At 37.3% G+C, this 15,501-nt stretch overlaps 1 protein-coding gene across 1 annotated transcript in view; it reads right to left on the bottom strand.

Moving 5' to 3' along the window:
- Positions 1-15,501, bottom strand: part of ACACA (acetyl-CoA carboxylase alpha) — a 1,007,059-nt gene that overhangs the window by 701,872 nt on the left and 289,686 nt on the right. Inside the window, exon 24 of the mRNA XM_053706820.1 lies at positions 10,785-10,909. Within this exon, the coding sequence (XP_053562795.1) occupies positions 10,785-10,909 (125 nt within the window). The remainder of the gene's footprint in view (positions 1-10,784; positions 10,910-15,501) is intronic.

Here is a 15,501-nt window from a genome sequence, read left to right as displayed (position 1 = left end):
GGCGGCAGATTAGGGGTTAATAAGTGTAGGTAGGCAGCGGCGACATTGGGGGCGGCAGATTAGGGGTTAATAAGTGTAGTGTAGGTGTCGGCGATGTTGGGGGCAGCAGATTAGGGGTGTTTAGACTCAGGGTTTATGTTAGGGTGTTAGGTGTAAACATACATTTTGTTTCCCCATATACATCAATGGGGCTGTGTTACGGAGCTTTACGCTCCGTCATTGCAGGTGTTAGGCTTTTTTTTAGCCGGCTCTTCCCATTAATGTCTATGGGGAAACAGTGCACGAGCACGTCAAAACAGCTCAAAGCAGTGCTGGTATTTGTGTGCGGTATGGAGCTCAATGCAGCCATATCGCCCTTAAACCCCGGGTTTTTGCAAACCTGTAATAGCAGCGCTATTAAAGATGAGTGGTGGAAATAACTTGCAAGTTATTAGCGAGCCACTCAAAACGCAAAACTCGTAATCTGGCTGATAGTTAATAGGAGGACTAGACTCCTAAAAGCTATAAATAGAAAATAAATTTCCTTAACAAAGAACAAAAAAATGTTCTTTCAGTCAAAGAAACCTTCATCAGTAAAATAAACTTAAATATGCTGTCGGTCAGAACAAAATTAAATAAATCTTAACAATTTTGAAAAGACCTGGTAACTTTATTTAAAGGCATAATAGCAGTCATAACCTTTTATGATATAAGCAACAACATGTGATGTTTGCAGATGAAATCAAGTACATGAACTGAATATGTAAAAAACAGTAAATGTTATTGTACATGTAGAAACATTATTAGCATAAAACATGATATATAAATGCCACAAAAATGAGCTGAAGAAATAACAACAGCTTAATAATGAAAAGAATACACTTAGCTTTGTAGAAAAGTGTTTCAGGGCATCATAGTTTCTACAATAACATCAGAGTCAGGATCAGAATGAGACATCTCGCAAAATGTAACAGAAAAAGAAAAATAACATTAGGCAAAACATTCAATTTCCACAATGTAACAGTTTCAGTAGAGAAAAACAAAAGAAGGCATATTAGCTTTCAAAGTTCATGAAAACAGCGAGCAATTGAGGGAGAGGGGTAAAATAACTAAAATTTGGCGCCAAGAATGACGCATTACGCAAAAAGAAGTTAAAAAAATTTTGGAGCAAAACGAACACCAGAAAATGACACAACTATTTTGCGCCAAAACAACTAGCGTCAACAAAGACGCAGGCAACTTTGCGGCAAAAAAAATTGCACCAAAAATGACAATAAAAAACAGCATTTTGCGCCTTCATGAGCCTAGATTTGCCCGCGACAAAAAGAAACTCAAATTAGAAAAAAAATTGAACCCCAGGTAAGAAAAAAGTTTCAATAAACTTCCCAAACATGATTCCTATACTGAAACTGTTTAGACTGCAAAGGGAAATACACATAGACCTAACTCATGGCAAATATAAGTAAAATACATATATTTAAAACTTTATATTAATACATAAAGCGCCAAACCATAGCTGAGTGTCTTAAATAATGATACATACTTACCGAAAGACACCCATCCACATATAGCAGATAGCCAAACCAGAAGAGGTAATGGTATATAAGAGTATATCGTCGATCTGAAAAGGGAGGTAGGAGATGAATCCCTACGACCGATAACAGAGGACCCTTGAAAAGATTTCCCGCAAGGAAAACCATAAAATCAATAGGCGATACTCTCTTCACATCCCTCTGACAAACACTGTACTCCGAGAGGAATTGGGCTTCAGAATGCTTAGAAGCGCTTATCATAGAAGAAATCATAAAAAAACAAGCACAAACTTACTTCACCACCTCCATAGGAGGCAAAGTTTGTAAAACTGAATTGTGGGTGTGGTGAGGGGTGTATTTATAGGCATTTTGAGGTTTGGGAAACTATGCCCCTCCTGGTAGGATTATATATCCCATATGACACTAGCTCATGGACTCTTGCCAATTACATGAAAGAAAAGCCGATCGGCTCCTATAACTAAGGCACCATAAAAAAAACTATAAGCTGCAGTCTCTATATATTTTTTACAAACTTGGTCCCCACAGTTGGTTAAACAAGTACTAGAACACTATTCTACTGTAACAGTGGAAATTGTCACAAAACCCCTCCCTGAATCCCTCATGCCAGCCTCTATGATACAATCTTTAATAAAAGTTTGAATACCCCTAACATGCAGTAATTGCAAAATAAGCCCCAGCCTGATAAATCTCTTCCTGTGATAGGAATGTGTTTATAAGACCCCAGAATAGATCCACAGTGGATTTAACCCCTAAACTGCTGGGTCCTTCAAACTTAGAAGGGAAGGCACTTACCTGTGGATCCTGGGCAGGATAGAGAACGGATTCTTAGGTGTGCCAGACAAAAAACCTCTGACAGGAAACTTTAGAAAAAGAAAAAACAGAGTAACCAGCCCTGGTTTTCTATAATAGGGGTAGCAATAATGTTAGAAGTTAAGTCTTCTAACTGCTAAATGCTACCATTACTCTTACTAAAAAGATTTACATGGACACCGCATAGCCCCAATCCTTGCTTGCAGGGAAAAGTACCCATTAAAGGATTAAAATTCTTCAAACACATCTTCGCACATCCTCCCGATGATAAAGGCAAAGAATGACTGGGGATTATGGGTAAGGGAAGTGACACTTAAAGGGACAGTAAACACCAGAATTTTTGTTGTTTAAAAAGTTAGATAATCCCTTTATTACCCATTCCCCAATTTTGCATAACCAACACAGTTATAATAATATACTTTTTACCTCTGTAATTACCTTGTATCTATGCCTCTGCAAACTGCCCCCTTATTTCAGTTCTTTTGACAGACTTGCATTTTTAGCCAATCAGTGCTGACTCCTAGGAGCTTCACGTGCCTGAGCTCAATGTTATCTATATGAAACACATGAACTAGCACCCTCTAGTGGTGAAAAACTGTCAAAATGCTTTCAGATTAGAGGCAGTCTTCAAGGCCTAAGAAATTAGCACATGAACCTCCTAGATTTAGCTTTCAATTAAGAATACCAAGAGAACAAAGTAAAATTGGTAATAATTGCAAAGTTGTTTAAAATTACATGCCCTATTTAAATCATGAAATATTTTTTTTTTACTTTACTGTCCCTTTAACCGCTCTGCTGGGGTGCTCTTTGCCTCCTCCTGCTGGCCAAGAGTTGAATTCCCACTAGTAATTGGAATGAAATTGTGGACTCTTCCAAACACAAGTAATATTTTGTGGTAGTTTGGCCTGAGGAAAGGGTTATATGTCACAGATTTTTTATTTATTTTTTGTTTGTGGAATAAATAATTTTGTTTTAAGATCAGTAGGTATAATATAGATGTATATAAATAAATAAAATTATAATTTACATACAAACATATATATAAAATTATAATAAATATATATATATATATATATATAGATAGACATGTATATGTGTGTGTATATATATATATATATATATATATATATATATATATATATATATATATATATATATATATATATATATATAAACACACAGAAATATTTATACATTTATACACACGTGTGTATGTGATTATTTCACAGATATTTTTTATTCTCCTCACTTTCAAAGTCAGTAAGCAAAAGCCTGCAACCAGTTCTCTGACAAGGCCTGACGCTTCCTCACCATCCCTGTGTAATTACACACTTGAGTGGCTGGACTCTGAAGAAAATTGAAGGCCTGAGCTGGGAACAGCTGCCATTTTCTCTCTCCATCACGCAGCTATGATTGCTTGAGAAATGAACAGGCCCAGCTCAAAGCTACTCCAGAATTCTCAAAGGAAATATGGCCCTGTGTTCGAATAATGAGATTCTTAAGGCAAGCGTTACTTAGAATCACGCTACCAAACAGTGAGCTGGCCCCCATCGCGTTACAAATTAAAACATAAGAAATCCAAGGCCGAGATCACAGCCTTCATTACTCTTTCAGTGCTTACATTCGAGCTGTTTCTAAGGGTGTAAATGGTGCAGTCCTGCGTTACAACATAAATTGGAGATGTAATACATAGAAGGTACTCGTCCATGCAACATCCTTTTTTTTTTGTATCATTTTATTTGCGGTTGCATTTAGCATCAAATTTACAACTGGGAAAAAAAAACAATCTTAATATGTAAATCCCAAAAGAAAAAGGTGAGTAATTATTAGAAAAACTGAGAAAAGTTGAATTTTTTTGTGAGAACAAATTAATGAAATAGTGGAAGATACATGGAACAGATCCCCAGCAGAAGTGTTAGTAAGTGCTCACAGTAAGGGAATAATAAATATGTTAGCTAGGAGCAAGTGAGGGACTAAATGTGGTTTGCAATAATACCCAGGGGTATAAGACAGCAAAACAACTTTTTAAGACAGCAAGCCCTGTGTATTTCCCGTACATTTTCTGTGATATACTTAAAAAAAATAAAAAAAAATAAGACACAACTATGTTTTGTTTAAAATTAACTTATTTTAACCTTATACGTTTAAATTGTTATATTGCATCACAGGCTTATTGCTGTAGCAGCTGCTGCCAGTATTGCAGCAGCTGCTACACTCTATTTAGCCCCTTAAAGGGAAAGTCTACTTGAAACTTGTTATTGTTTAAAAAGATAATCCCTTTATTACCCATTCCCCAATACACTTATACCTCTAAAAATTAACTTGTATCTAAGTCTCTGAAGTTTGCCCAGTTATCTCAGTGCTTTTGACACATGCATTTTAGCTAACCGGTGCTGACTCCTAAATAACTCCACGGGAGTGAGCACAATGTTATCTATATGACACACATGAACTAGCACTACCTTGGTGTAGCTTTAAAAAAAAAGAAACCAAATTAAACAAAGCAAATTCGATGATAAAAGTAAATTGGAAAGTTGCTTAAAATTGCATGCCCTCTCTGAATCATGAACGTTTCATTTTGACTTTTGTCCCTTTAAGGATTGTTTTTTCCCCAGTTTCCATGCTTAAAAGGATAGTAAGCACAAATGTTTTCTTTCATGATTCAGATAGAGCATGCAATTTCAGGCAACTTTCTATTTTACTCCTTTAATCCATTTTTCTTTGTTCTCTTGCTATCTTTATTTAAAAAGGTAGAAATGTAAAGCTTAGGAGCTGACCCATTTTTTTCAGAACCTGGTTTACGCTTGCTTATTGGTGGCTAAATGTAGCCACCAATAAGCAAGCACTATCCAGGGTGCTGAACCTAAAATGGGCTGGCTCCTAAGCTTTATATCCCTGCTTTTTAAATAAAGATAGCAAGAGAATAAAGAAAAATTGATAATAGGAGTAAATTAGAAAGTTACTTAAAATGTCATGCTCTATCTGAATCGTGAACGGGAATAAAAATGGGTTTAGTGTCCCCTTAAATGACAGAGGCAATTTTGGAGTCAATGTTTCCAAGTAATTTATAGCAAATACTACAAGGATGAAATTATTTGTTTAATATAAATATTATTTTACAAATGGAGCTCCTGCTTGTGCATTAACTGCTCTAGAAGTAAGATTTTTGGGCTTGTCGGGTTTGTGCTCGTTTATGAGTTGAAAGTAAACTGTTTTCACTCTAGCAGTAACCCAACTAGCGCAAAAATCCGAACTTAATAATATTGCGTGCACGTTCAAGTATTCCCCCATAGAAGTCAATGGAGAGAAAAAAATGGGGAAAAACCTAACACTCCACTTTCATGCAAACACGATCGCATATTCACAATTGCGTTAAGCCCGATCACATATTCTAATATGCTCAAACCAAACATGAAAATATGAATATTGCATAAATATCAGCCCGATTACGAGTTTTGCGTCAGAAGCTGTGCGGTGCTAACGTGCAGTTTTTTCTCACCGCTCACTTCCCTGCAGCATTGGTATTACAGGTTTTTACAAACCCGGCTTTAAAAGGCAAGAAGTGAGCGTTGAGCAAAAATGTGCTCCTTACCGCACTCCAATACCAGTACTGCTTAAGTCAGCGGTGAGCTGGTCGTACGTGCTTGTGCACGATTTCCCCAAAGGAATCAACGGGGAGAGCCGGCTGAGAAAAAGGTCTAACACCTGCAAAAAAGCAGCGTAAAACTCAGAAACGCAGCCCCATTGACTCCTATGGGGAAATAAAATTTATGTTCACACCTAACACCCTAACATGAACCCGAGTCTAAAGACCCCTAATCTTACACTTATTAACCCCTAATCTGCCGCCCCCGACATCGTCGCCACCTACATTATATTTTTTAACCCCTAATCTACCGCTCCGGACATCGCTGACACTATAATAAACATATTAACCCCTAAACCGCCGCACTCCCGCATCGAAAACATTAGTTAAATATTATTAACCCCTAATCTGCCGTCCCTAACATCGCTGCCACCTACCTACATTTATTAACCCCTAATCTGCCGCCCCCAACGTCGCCGTCACTATACTAAATGTATTAACCCCTAAACCTAAGTCTAACTCTAACCCCAACACCCCCTAACTTAAATATAATTACAATAAATCTAAATAAAAATTAATATTATGACCTAAATAATTCCTATTTAAAACTAAATACCTGTAAAATAAACCCTAAGCTAGCTACAATATAACTAATAGTTACATTGTAGCTAGCTTAGGGTTTATTTTTATTTTGAAGACAAGTTTGTATTTATTTTAACTAGGTAGAATAGTTACTAAATAGTTATTAACTATTTAATAACTACCTAGCTAAAATAAATACAAAAGTACCTGTAAAATAAAACCTAACCTAAGTTACACTAACACCTAACACTACAATTAAATAAATGACCTAAATTAAATACAATTAAATAAATTAAATACAATTAGCTAAAGTACAAAACCCCCCCCACTAAATTACAGAAAATAAAAAACAAATTACAGATCTTTAAACTAATTACACCTAATCTAATAGCCCTATCAAAATATAAAAAAACCCTAGCCTAAACTAAACTATCAATAGCCCTTAATAGGGCCTTTTGCGGGGCATTGCCCCAAAGTAATAAGCTCTTTTAGCTGTAAAAAATAAATACAAACACCCACCAACAGTAAAACCCACCACCCACACAACAAACCCTCCAAATAAAACTAAAAAAACCTATGCTCCCTATTGCCCTGAAAAGGGCATTTGGATGGGCATTGCCCTTAAAAGGGCAGTTAGCTCTTTTGAGGCCCAAAGCCCAAATCTAAAAATAAAACCCACCCAATACACCCTTAAAAAAAACTAACACTAACCCCCTGAAGATCGACTTACTGTTCTGAAGACCGGACATCCATCCTCAAGGAAGCGGCAGAAGTCTTCATCCAACCGGGCCGAAGTCCTCAACGAAGCCGGGAGAAATCTTCATCCAAGCCGGGCGAAGTGATCCTCCAGACGAGCAGAAGTCTTCATTCAGACGGTATCTTCTATCTTCATCCATCCAACGCGGAGTGACTCCATCTTCAAGACATCCCGACGCGGAGCATCCTCTTCTTACTGAATGAAGGTACCTTTAAGTGGCGTCATCCAAGATGGCGTCCCTTAGATTCCGATTGGCTGATAGAATTCTATCAGGCAATCGGAATTAAGGTAGAAAAAATTCTATTGGCTGATGCAATCAGCCAATAGGATTGAAGTTCAATCCTATTGGCTGAACCAATCAGCCAATAGGATTGAAAGCGCATTCTATTGGCTGTTCCAATCAGCCAATAGAATGCAAGCTCAATCCTATTGGCTGATTATCCTGCTGGAAGTAGCCATAAGAAGATGGGTACACTGTAGTCATAAAGGGATGGATATGGTCAGCAACAATACTCAGGTAGGCTATGGCGTTTAAACAATGCTCAATTGGTACTAAGGGGTCAAAATGTACCATTACATCACAACCACCAGCCTGAACTGTTGATACAAGGCAGGATTGATCCATGCTTTCATGTTGTTTACACCAAATTCTGACCCTACCATCTGAGTGTTGCAGCTGAAATCGAGACTCATCAGACCAGGCAACGTTTTTACAATCTTCTATTGTTCAATTTTGGTGAGCCTGTGCAAATTGTAGCCTCAGTTTCCTTTTCTTAGCTGACAGGAGTAGCACACTGTGTGGTCTTCAGCTGCTGTAGCCCATCTGCTTCAGGGTTCAAAGTTTCGTACGTTCAGAGATAGTATTCTGCATACCTTGGTTGTAATGAGTGGTTATCCGAGTTGTTGTTGCCTTTCTATCATCTCAAACTAGTCTGCCCATTCTCCTCTGACATCAACAAGGCATTGTTGGCCACACAATTGCCGCTCACTGGATATTTTCTCTTTTTCGGACCATTCTCTGTAAACCCTAGACAAGGTTGTGTGTGAAAATCCCAGTAGATCAGCAGTTTTTTTAAATACTCAGACCAGTCCGTCTGGCACCAACAACCATGCCACGTTCAAAGTCACTTAAATCCCCTTTCTTCCCCATTCTGATGCTCGGTTTGAACTTCAGCAAGTCGTCTTCACTATGTCTACATGTCTAAATGCATTGAGTTGCTGCCATGTGATTGGCTGATTGGCCGATTAGAAATTTGTGTTACCAAGCAATTGAACAAGTGTACCTAATAAAGTGTCCGGTGAGTGAATATATATATATATATATATATATATATATATATATCATGCATAAAAAGAAAGCTGTTAGCAAATGAGTAGGTCAAACAAGATCGGCTAGAGCCACTTGAGAGGCAGTCCCAAAGTATAATTAAATGTTCATCTGCAGGTTAATATTCCAAGCTAAGTAGCTATTTAAAGTCCCGCAATTATGCTGAGCCATATGTAATAATACAGCATATGAACGTATTATAGTAAACAAAGTCCAGGATGAGTCACTGGAACAGCTCTAAATATAGCCGATACTTATCTAGTCCCCGCTGCGTAGAAAAGGAGCGATAATCCAAACCAGTGTGAGACGCAAGTAGAGAAGCACCTTTGGACAATACGCTGGACCACTTCGTGTATGTGTCACTCACGGACAACTTCCGCCGATGATCCTGGGCAGGCAGATAGCCCGCCAGTCCCGTCAGCAGGGAATGGCCGTGTCGACCCCACACGCCGTCCTCTGTAGACGGATACTCTGACGTCAAAGGTCTGCGCGTCTTCGCACAGAAGGTCCACAGGGTCCCAAAGGGAAGTCAAGGTATACGGCTCCTAATTACAGAGGCAGGGCACAAAGCTTCAGACAGCCAAAAGCGGTATCCCATCCGCTGAATATGGTAATGCGAATCCCCGAGGGGAAAAAGAATGGAGGCTAGTCCGGTACCAAAGGCCTGGTTCAAAAGGAAAGTTTATTCAGCATAGTTGCAAATGCACAGGTGAATAGGCAAATTCAACACCTGACGCGTTTCGCGCATACGTACATGCACTTCATCAGAGGCCACCTGACTACTGCACCTTAAGGGTGAGACTCTGACAGAAGAGTCATCTCAGGCCCAAATGCCCTTCCTTGGTTTTAATTTGCTTTCACTGTGTGTGTATAAAACAATATTAATTGTGAGAGGGTGGAAGTCTTGGTGAGTTCCAACACTTTTGTTTTGTAGGACTTGATATCAGATATGGAGATATCTAGTAGGTGCCTTTTGTTTTGTGAAAAATAAGCATAGGTTGCTTAGATATATAGGTTTCAACTCCCTTATTTTGATATACTTCAACCATAATCTGTATAGTGGCAAGCAGCTGTAAAATTAAGTGAAAGCATGGATGGTAGCAATTTGGAAGCAGAGGCTTGTGGAAGTTGTAGTTCCAGACATTTGTCTTTATGATGCTGTACAATGGAGCAGTTCCCTGTAGTGTATATATATATATATATATATATATATATATAAATATATTCTAAAGATCATAATAAATCTTTTGAGATTAATGGAAGTTTTTTCCTGTCAGAAGAGTCATCCTGCAGCAAACAATTTCTTTAGAAGTGAATATTTAATTAAACAAAAAACATTCCTTCACATTTACTAAAGGACATGGCTTTTCAAACTTATAAAAATAACCGCAGGCCTCTCTAATAGGCCAGATTTTCAGGATTACCTTGGGTGAGAGCAGGTTAATAACAATGTTTACTAATCACCTGATTATTTCACCTGTGCTCCTGAAATCTGGCCTGTTAGGGAGGCCCAAGGACAGATTTGAAAACCCTGCTATAGGACATTTATTTAGCATCAGAAAAATACAGGAGCACTTCAATACATAACACTCACACTACACAAAGTCTATGCAAATGCAGCACACTAGGTTACACATGCAAGTGCACCGACACTATACAATCATTTATTACTTGTAGAGTTTTAATGATCAAAAATACATGAAAAATTGACATTTTTCAATAATGAAACTCCACCCCTGAAATTTTAAAAATATAATATATTAATTTGATGGGGGCCTGCACTAGTTGCAATCAGCGGATAAGAAAGAAATTAAACTTTTTTGTACCTTTGACTACTTTTTTGTACAGATTGAACTAGTAATTTTTGACCCCTGATTGGTAAACTATAGTGATATTTTTCGGTCCTATGTTTATAAAGTATGTCTTTTATTACCTTGTATTTCAATGAAATACTTGTTACAGGCCTTATTTATATTCAGCATTCTCCTGCTCACCACATGTCTGGTGTGGTTCCCAACAATATTTGTTCACTAAAGCCACAGAGCTTAAGAGACTTTTAAAATGAGGTTCTATTAATGTATGAAAGGTCAGTAACCTAAACATTTTAGTCAAAAAGCCAGGACCCTAGAAAGTGCTTATGTTGTAGATATCAGAAAGCAATTTCTATCTCTGCCCTGTGAGGTCACTTACAATCAGCATAGTCACAAGGAGATTCTTCTTAGTGACCTGAGCGTGGGAGAAGATGTAATTCAGAACCATTGAAAGGTCACTTTTATTCTCTTCTCGGAGAGCAAAGACACACTTGTCATAATGACCTGAAAGAAGAAAGGTAGACACTTAATGACTTCCTCAGAAAATGATATAGGGAAATAAAGGATTCATCTACGATAAAACCAAGGAACTGATATGGAATACACATACACACACATATATATGTATATATATAAAAAACATACACACACGTATATATATATATATATATATATACACACACACATATATATGTATATATATAAAAAAACATACACACACGTATATATATATATATATATATATATACACACACACATATATATGTATATATATAAAAAACATACACACATGTATATATATATATATATATATATATATATATATATATATACACACACACACATATGTATATATATAAAAAAACATACACACACGTATATATATATATATATATATATATATATACACACACACACACACACACACACACACACACACACATATATATGTATATATATATAAAAAACATACACACACGTATATATATATATATATATATATATATATATATATATACACACACACACACACATATATATATATATAAACACATATACACATATACAGGTACACAACCCTTTATCCAAACTGTTTAAGACCACAAAAGGTTTGGATTTTGGAATATTTGGATATTTGCATCTGTAAAATAGGACAGCTTGGAGAGGGGATGGGACAAAAGTGTAAACAACGTCTTTTGTTATTTAGGCAATATTTACATGTCATTATACAGCTTATACATGCAATGTAAATGTAGTTTTATATCATTTTTAATACTTTTGGATAGTCCCATAATTAAGATAGGACTTATTGCAATCAGAAAGCTAATAGATGTTATAAAAATATAGGCTAGTATTTACCTTTTTTAGAACACAAAAAACAAATCAAAGACACAAGCCGAGAATAGTGCGACTTACTGGTGGGGAAAAAACTAAATGTATGCTTATTGGATAAATTGATTTATTTCATGATGGTGAGAGTCCATGAGCCATCAGATGTGGCATTAAAGTCCAAATCACAAGTAGGAGGGAAAACACCCAACATAACAGAGCTTCCATTACTTATGATTCCTGTATCATACATATGGCCAACAGAAGAGAGTATTTTAGAAAAATAGGAAATATCTAGCAGGGTTAAGTGCAAACTGGTAATGTCACCAACTGTACTGAATAAGCAAGGGAGGGTCTTGTGGACTCTCACCATCATGAAAGTAATTAATTTATCAGCAAACATTTTGTGTTTTCATAAGATTGTGAGAGTACATTAGCTATCACATGTGGGATCTTATACTCAAGCTGTGAAGTCCACAATATCACCATGAAATAGGGTGGGATAACAGTTGAGGCTTGCAAAGACACTAAACAGGCACAGCAGACTGCAGAACTTTCCTTATCAAAGACAGCCTCAAAGGAGGCTAATGTGTCAAAAATGTGATAAAAGTATGCTAAGAGTATTTGCCTTACAAATTTGTTTAATGAAAGTTTCACTCCTGAAAACCCAAGAAGTGGCAACTCCTCTAGTAGAATGAGCAGTAATTCACTCTGGGGGAGACTTCCCTGCTACAAAGTATACTTTACAAATCAAAGCTTTAAAGTGAAGGTCAATTTGGATGAATTAGGGCCCAGATTTTTAATAAACCTATTAAAAACAATGGGCACTTTAATTCATCAAAATTGACATTTCACTCTTTTCTTCAAAAACTTACCTTTTAATCCTGACAGCCGCTGCAGTGCTTCCTCCGCCCGTCGCAAGCCCTCTTCGCAGGTCCAATATGATGAATCCGGCTTCCTCCAATCACGGCGATGCATCAGGCCATGATCCCCCAAAAGTCGTGATTGGAGGAAGCTGGGTTCGTTATTTCTGATGTAAGAAGAGGCTTCCGACGGCCGGGGGAATCGCTGCAGTGGCTGTCAGGATTAAAAGTTAAGTTTTTGAAGAAAAGGAGTGAAATGTCAATTTTATTGAATTAAAGTGCCATTGTTTTTAATAGGTTTATTAAAAATCTGGCACTAATTCATCCAAATTGACCTTCATTTTAAGCCAAGCTGCTAAGGTAAATGCTGTAGCTTTTTGCCCCATGTGGGTACAAGAGAAATTAATAAATAAAGAAGAATTTATAAATTCTGTTTTTGCCTGAAGATAAAGGGGCCTAGTTATCAAGCCGTCAACCTCAAATACGCTGGAATTCCGCAGCGTATTTGTGGCGAGGCTGATTCGCCTTAGTTATCAAAGGCTAGAGACCGGCAAAAGTAGAATTTTGTGACGTAAACTTCGATTCGCCGGACGGCCCAGCGTACCTGGTTTTCAAACCGCCACCCTGGAGGCGGCGGATCCCATAGGAATCAATGGGAGTCTGACCATAGCGAAAGTACAAGTTCGCTGCTGCCAGACATCCCATTCATTCCTATGGGAGCTGTCTACACCTAACACCCTAACATGTACCCCGAGTCTAAACACCTCTAATCTGTCCCCCCCTACACCGCCGCAACTAAATAAAATGATTAACCCCTAAACCGCCGCTCACGGAGCCCACCGCAAGCCACTCTATACATATTAACCCCTAAACCGCCGCTCCCAGAGCCCACCGCCACCTACATTATACCTAGTAACCCCTTATCCTGCCCCCCCTATACCGCCGCCCTCTATAATAAAGTTATTAACCCCTATCCTGCCGATCCCGCACCTCGCCGCAAATAAATAGTTTAACCCCTAAACCGCCGCTCCCTGAACCCGCCGCAACCTATATTAAATTTATTAACCCCTAATCTGCCCCCCTACACCGTCGCCACCTATAATACATTTATTAACCCCTATCCTGCCCCCCACTACACCGCCGCCACTGTAATAAAATTATTAACCCCTAAACCTAAGTCTAACACTAACCCTAATACCCCCCTAACTTAAATATTAATTAAATAAATCTAAATCATATTTCTATTATGAACTAAATTAATCCTATTTAAAACTAAATACTTACCTGTAAAATAAACCCTAAGATAGCTACAATATAATTAATAATTATATTGTAGCTATCTTAGGATTTATTTTTATTTTACAGGTACCTTTCAATTTATTTTAACTAGGTACAATAGCTATTAAATAGTTATTAACTATTTAATAGCTTACCTAGCTAAAATAAAGAGAAATGTACCTGTAAACTAAAAACTAACCTAAGTTACAATTACACCTAACACTACACTATACTTTAATAAATTATTCCTATTTAAAACTAAATACTTACCTGTAAAATAAACCCTAAGGCCTAGATTTAGAGTTCGGCGGTAAAAGGGCTGTTAACGCTCCGCGGGCTTTTTTCTGGCCGCACCATAAATTTAACTCTGGTATCGAGAGTTAAAACAAATGCTGCGTTAGGCTCCAAAAAAGGAGCGTAGGGCATTTTTACCGCAAATGCAACTCTCGATACCAGAGTTGCTTACGGACGCGGCCGGCCTCAAAAACGTGCTCGTGCACGATTCTCCCATAGGAAACAATGGGGCTGTTTGAGCTGAAAAAAAACCTAACACCTGCCAAAAAGCAGCGTTCAGCTCCTAACGCAGCCCCATTGTTTCCTATGGGGAAACACTTCCTACGTCTGCACCTAACACTCTAACATGTACCCCGAGTCTAAACACCCCTAACCTTACACTTATTAACCCCTATTCTGCCGCCCCCGCTATCGCTGACCCCTGCATATTTTTTTTAACCCCTAATCTGCCGCTCCGTAAACCGCCGCAACCTACGTTATCCCTATGTACCCCTAATCTGCTGCCCTAACATCGCCGACCCCTATATTATATTTATTAACCCCTAATCTGCCCCCCTCAACGTCGCCGACACCTGCCTACACTTATTAACCCCCAATCTGCCGAGCGGACCTGAGCGCTACTATAATAAAGTTATTAACCCCTAATCCGCCTCACTAACCCTATCATAAATAGTATTAACCCCTAATCTGCCCTCCCTAACATCGCCGACACCTAACTTCAATTATTAACCCCTAATCTGCCGACCGGAGCTCACCGCTATTCTAATAAATGTGTTAACCCCTAAAGCTAAGTCTAACCCTAACACTAACACCCCCCTAAGTTAAATATAATTTTTATCTAACGAAATAAATTAACTCTTATTAAATAAATGATTCCTATTTAAAGCTAAATACTTACCTGTAAAATACATCCTAATATAGCTACAATATAAATTATAATTATATTATAGCTATTTTAGGATTAATATTTATTTTACAGGTAACTTTGTAATTATTTTAACCAGGTACAATAGCTATTAAATAGTTAAGAACTATTTAATAGTTACCTAGTTAAAATAATAACAAAATTACCTGTAAAATAAGTCCTAACCTAAGATATAATTAAACCTAACACTACCCTATCAATAAAATAATTAAATAAACTACCTACAATTACCTACAATTAACCTAACACTACACTATCAATAAATTAATTAAACACAATTCCTACAAATAAATACAATTAAATAAACTAGCTAAAGTACAAAAAATAAAAAAGATCTAAGTTACAGAAAATAAAAAAATATTTACAAACATAATAAAAATATTACAACAATTTTAAACTAATTACAC

This window comes from Bombina bombina, chromosome 3 (assembly GCF_027579735.1).
Source record: "Bombina bombina isolate aBomBom1 chromosome 3, aBomBom1.pri, whole genome shotgun sequence".
Taxonomy (NCBI): domain Eukaryota; kingdom Metazoa; phylum Chordata; class Amphibia; order Anura; family Bombinatoridae; genus Bombina; species Bombina bombina.
Note: the sequence above shows the minus strand (reverse complement) of the source record. Positions and strands in the feature narration are given on the sequence as shown.